This window comes from Pan troglodytes, chromosome 12, assembly GCF_028858775.2.
Source record: "Pan troglodytes isolate AG18354 chromosome 12, NHGRI_mPanTro3-v2.0_pri, whole genome shotgun sequence".
In the NCBI taxonomy this organism is placed as follows: Eukaryota; Metazoa; Chordata; class Mammalia; order Primates; family Hominidae; genus Pan; species Pan troglodytes.
This window is the reverse complement of record NC_072410.2, coordinates 43,583,276-43,588,489: the sequence shown is the minus strand read 5'-3', so window position 1 is coordinate 43,588,489 and position 5,214 is coordinate 43,583,276. Positions and strand designations below refer to the sequence as shown.

The window sequence follows — 5,214 nt, the reverse complement described above, 5'->3', positions numbered from 1 at the left end:
TCTCCATGCTGTGCTTCCTGAGACTGATGGAAGGGTGATATAAATAATGTAAAAGTGTTCTTTCTACCCTCTTCGATGCATCCTTTCTTATTTTTTGCAACATTCAGATGCTTTAATCACTCACTCGGAATTGTTAACTCTTGTGAAGGTATTTCCATTTTAATGGGTAGTAGTTGAAATGAATGTTTCTGTGAAGGTTCAAGAGCTGGAAAGTCCTATCTACCACCCTGCTGATGCCATTCTCTGAGAAGTACTATTCTAAGCACCATCAGAGCCTCCTAAATCTGTTCATGTCACACTGTCAGGTTTGGGCTACGGGAATGGGAGGGCAGTAAGTACGCGGGAGAGAAATGTCCTCATCTCTCCACAACACAAATCCTACATGAGCAGGACCCACACCCTCATCATAACACACTGGTAGGGATGCACACTTCATCATTTTCCCTAGAGGCCTGGGTGAATAGGGAAGAAGCAAGACCCATAAAGTTTCCTCCACTCAAACACTTTGTCCTTCTCAGAGTATGGCTATGACACTGGCATATACAAGACAAACAAGTGCAGACTAAAAATTTTATTGCTCTTTAAAGCCTTAGGCCGTATGACAAAATGAAGAGACTGAAACGACAGCGGGGAGGAAGAAACAGAAGAAAGATAAGAATGAGGTGGTCAGGTTGGGGGAATTAAGCGAATATTCTCTTCCAGGGTGAGTCCTCACACTGGTCTCATGCCCATGATGAGTTGCACACCAAACACAGGCTGCTGACTTCCCTCCTGCACTAGTCAGTGAACTTGCAGACATAGGGTAACCTCACATTACAGTTATAATCTTTCCACCTCAGAAATGCTGGAGAGACAGAAGACATAAATGGAATGGGGCTGAGGAAGCTTGTGAATCCAATGAAGGGGCATCCCAGGTTTTAGCCTAGAAGTTAAAGCCTCTCCCTCACCTTCACCAGTGTCCCAATCCAGGAGAGAGATTCAAAGAAAGTGGAGAAGAGAGGAGATAAGAGAAGACACACTAACACTGTAGTTTCTAGCTCAGGAAGATTTCCTGAAGGTCAGACCCAGGAATGGGGGATGAGATGGAAAACACTGGGAAGAGGCAGCTCCTCTGTTTCTTACATGTGCTTCTCGACAGGCTCGCACAGTGGCCGGGGCTTGAGACGGTGGAGGGATTTCTCTCCCATGCAAAGTAATTCATCACATCACTGCTACTCCACTCCCAACCTTCTCCATTGGGCTCGGTGCCCTGTAGAGTAGAGGAGGTAGCCAGGTGAAGGGAATGGCCATTGCAGCTCTTCTTGCATGGCCCCTTAGCTGCAACACCTGATTTGCTCCCCAGCATGAGGAAAGTTGGTCTGCTATTCCAGATGCTGCCGGTGAGTAGAAAACTCTTCCTTGACTCCTCATTGCTATTGGAAAATTCCAGCCAATAAACACAAGACCTTTGGAACAACTCAAGGTAATATATTATTTGCAGAACAATAATTGATGTAGCATTTGTGATTAGCTTGTGAACCTCAAAAGTAATGTCAGTTCTGTATGGGGACAAAAATTGATCCTATCTTCATTAAGGGTTCCTTCAGAATAGTAGGCAAAGACTCCATGAAGCTCAGAGAATTATTAACCCAGCCTCATATGAGAATTATGTAATACGCCTGAGGAAGGCAGATTGATTTTATCTGAAAGATAGAGACCTCCACAGAACTCAGATCTTCAGATGCTTCATGGCCTTCCCTTTCCCCCCAAATATTCCCCAGAATCTGAGCTCCAGTGCTCCCTGAAGTATTTCCTGGGCAGGCACAGGGGACAGGGAGTGGGCCTGGGCAACAATAGCACCTTGAGAGGTAACAGAGAGGGGAGGATATACTCGCACCTGTGTGGGGTCATGGAGCCCAATCCAGACGTATGAGTAGCTGTTACCAATGCTCTTCACCAGGGAGGACACGAAGGATCCCTCAGCCCCACTGAGCACAGACACCAGGTTTCCCGAGGGCCGCTTCTGGCAGGCCAGCTTTGAGGGCAACAAAGAGAATGAGAGGGAGCCTGAGACCTGCTGAGGGAGGGCAGGGCAAAGGTAGGTGGGAGGAGGACTGTGTGAAAGATAAACATGTTCATCCTCATTCCCAAGGAACTCTCCTGAATGGAGACCCTCTTCCCCCTGAGACCGGTCACCTCCAACACCACATCTAACCACTCACATCTGCATCTGTCCAGGATTTTGGTGACAAAAACAAGGCATAGCAGTGGGAGCCATAGGCCTTGGAGCCTTTGGGACAGCGGATCCGTGCAGAGGGCAGTTCCCTCTGGGGTTCTTCACCTGAGGTGGAAGAAGAGGGGGGAGGGTAAAATGAAGAGTGGGGCTTGGGGTGGGAGATGACCTTGGGGAATACCTAGGAATGTCCTTGGGGAGGAAGACCACATTCCTGACACCGCTTCATCTTCCCTTATGTTTTCAGAAATTCTTTATCTCAAAATAGCCGTAGTAAATGGAGCACCATCTAGTCTCTTATTACCCTTTCCCCTTATTCAACCATTCAATACTCTCCCCACTCTGGGCTGTCTCTACATTGGGTCCTCCGATCATTGTCCCTCCCCACATCTCATTACTGACCCTCCAGTGTATATTAGAGTCCACTTTCCCACCAGTGTATATTAGAGTCCACTGACTAAATGGAAGCCATCTCATTCCACTGTTAGTGGACCATCATGGAGCCTCCCACTGCAAGTTAACCTGAAGGAAGGAGAGATGATGCAAGAACTGCAGGCAGGTTCATTAGACACCACGTCATTACCTCACATGACACACAGGAGCCTTCCTCCTCTTGTTAGCTCTGAGGATTCATAGGGAACCCAGTGCTAGAGGCAAAGCAATCTCACCCTGAACATGAGACAGCAGCATGAGGCAGGAAAGCAGCATCCAAGATACACTGGGCAGGGCCATGGGAGGCAGCATAGTGTCTGCGACTTGAGGAGGCAATCAGGAGTCACTAAAGAAAGCGTGGTCAGTGGGAGAACACACAGATACCCTACTGCCTCATGTCATTTTCCTTCTCTAGTCCCCTAGGACTAAAGTGATCTTGGTCACATCCATCATCTTCTACAGTTCTGAATGAGTTGTGAATCTGTGTACTCTCCCATCCCCGAGCCCTCCCAGGACACCCTTGCTGAGTCTCAGAGTTCCTGTGCTCCCTGAGGAAGGGACCCTCCCATGTATTCTCCTGTATCATGTGCAGTAGCTCCTCCCTGGGTCTCATCTTCTCTCAGCTCCCACTTACCTCTCTGGTGGGATATGGTATGGTTTGTCTGGTCAGGAAAGAGTGGGATTTTATAAGAGGATCTGGGGGAGGGACATTGGAGTGAAGAGTGACAATGAGTAGGCAGGACAGGGGTCATGGGGTGGGGTTGGCATGGTCTCTTCCTGGCAAAGACTGGGGATTTTCCCAGATGTTGCCTCTTTCCTGTTGGCAGGCCAACACTTTCCCTAGGAAGAGGTGAAGTTTGCTTTTTCCTCTGCATCCTCCTTGTCAAAGGCCTGTGGCACCAAATGTGATATGAAATCTTCTAATGTGGACATCTGAAAGAGGAGTTCCTCTGGTGGGTTTCTTAAGAACCCACTTCTGGAGGCAAACCTATGTATTTCTTATTATCTTGCCTAGTAAGATTAAATAAATGTTAGGTGTTAAGTGAAGATTTACGGGAATTATAAGTATCATGGACAGTTGAGGACACAGATGGTACTGAAGCTAAGAGTAGGAGTGAGGGTTCAGGGCCATTATGCAAGCATGATAGCTAATTTTGATGAAACTTCAGAATTGTCTGACAAGTCAATACATGAGCCAAAATCTTACAGAAAATCAGGTGAATGGACTTGTCTTTCCAGTCTTCAGCAAGAAAGAGCTTCCCCAGTGGAGAATGACAATGACAATGTGATAGAATAAGAGGTAATGAAGGAACACAAGACATAAGAAAGACTACAGTCAAATAATGAGGATCAAAGAAGAATGAATAATAGTTAAAGAAGGGAAGAGCAGCCATTGTGTAAAATCATAGGTCAGTTGGCCAGGTGCTGTGGCTCAGGTCTATAATCCCAGCACTTTGAGAGGCTGAGGTGGGAGGATCACCTGAAGCAAGGAGTTCAAGAGCAGCCTGGGCAACACATTAAGACCCTATCTCTACAATTTATATTTTAATTTAAGCCAGTTGTGGTGGTGTGTGCTTGTGGTCCTAGCTACTCAGCAGGCTGAGGTAGGAGGACCTTCAGTTGAACCCAGGAGTTCAAGGCTGCAGTAAGTTATGATCATCCCACTGCACTCCAGCTTAGGCAACAGAGTGAGAGCCTATCTCTAAATTTTTGTTTTATGATGTCGTAAACATAATTCTGAATTGCATGTAAGTCTCTATTACATCAAAATGCTCACTACTTGTAGGTTGCTCATGAGCTTCCTTGCTGGACTGCCATTTGGCTGTACATTAAAAGCCCTTTTCATTGCATTCTTACTGGGCAAATGGTCAGCTTCCTGTGGGTATACTGAGAGAAGTTCTTTTAGTCACGTTTATTTTTGAGTTAGCAGTTTGGTGCCTCTGACAAGCATACTACATTGCCCATACACTGGTTCAGGTTCAGTTTGACCAGTCCAGGAAAAAGTTAGGCTGTGAATTTCTACAGACCCTGACTCTCATGCTATTGTTGTAATATGCCAACTTGTATGCAGATGTTTATAGTAGGGGTCTGTGACGAGGTCATGAGATGTAGCTCATCCTTAATTCACGTCCTCAAAATTCAGTACCCAAAATTCAATGCAATTCCTCAAATAATATGAGAAGAAATATAGCCAGCAGATTATTTTGTTAAAAAGGATTTTTTTCCACAAAATTTATACAACAATATGTAAACACATGGAGGTACGGGGTAGAAGGTAACCAGAGGGTAGAATAGTTACCAGAGGCTGAGACGGGTGAGGGGAGACGAAAAGAGTTTAGTTCATCGTACAAACATACAGCTAGATAGAAGGAATATGTTCTAGCTTTTGATAGCACATAGGGTGACTAGAGCTAACAACAATATGTTGTATATTTCAAGATAGCTAGGAGAGAAGATTTGAAATGCTGACAGTTTATTATTAAAACTCACTTTTGTTCTTAATTGAAATAATGTGACCTTTGTAATAAGCCTTAAAGTTATAAAATCCCTAAGTGCAATGTGAAATTTTC

At 45.4% G+C, this 5,214-nt stretch overlaps 1 protein-coding gene across 1 annotated transcript; it reads right to left on the bottom strand.

Annotated features, from left to right (window-relative positions):
- Window positions 1-556: 556 nt before the first annotated feature.
- On the bottom strand, window positions 557-3,900 carry REG3A (regenerating family member 3 alpha). The gene is made up of 6 exons (XM_016948858.4): window positions 3,852-3,900; window positions 2,881-3,577; window positions 2,202-2,320; window positions 1,877-2,014; window positions 1,123-1,249; window positions 557-844 (listed from the first exon to the last, which is right to left on the bottom strand). The coding sequence occupies exons 2-6, from the start codon at window positions 2,954-2,956 to the stop codon at window positions 777-779; spliced, it is 528 nt and encodes a 175-aa protein (XP_016804347.1). The 5' UTR covers window positions 2,957-3,577; window positions 3,852-3,900; the 3' UTR covers window positions 557-776.
- Between the last annotated feature and the right edge of the window lie 1,314 nt (window positions 3,901-5,214).

Coding starts and splice junctions, on each gene's coding strand:
- REG3A (XM_016948858.4), bottom strand. CDS start 2,956: ATGCTGCCTCCCATGGCCCTGCCCAGTGTATCTTGGATGCTGCTTTCC. Junction 2,015..2,201: donor AATCCTGGACAGATGCAGAT/GTGAGTGGTTAG, acceptor TTGCCCTCAAAG/CTGGCCTGCCAGAAGCGGCC. Junction 1,250..1,876: donor GGCTCCATGACCCCACACAG/GTGCGAGTATAT, acceptor TCTACTCTACAG/GGCACCGAGCCCAATGGAGA.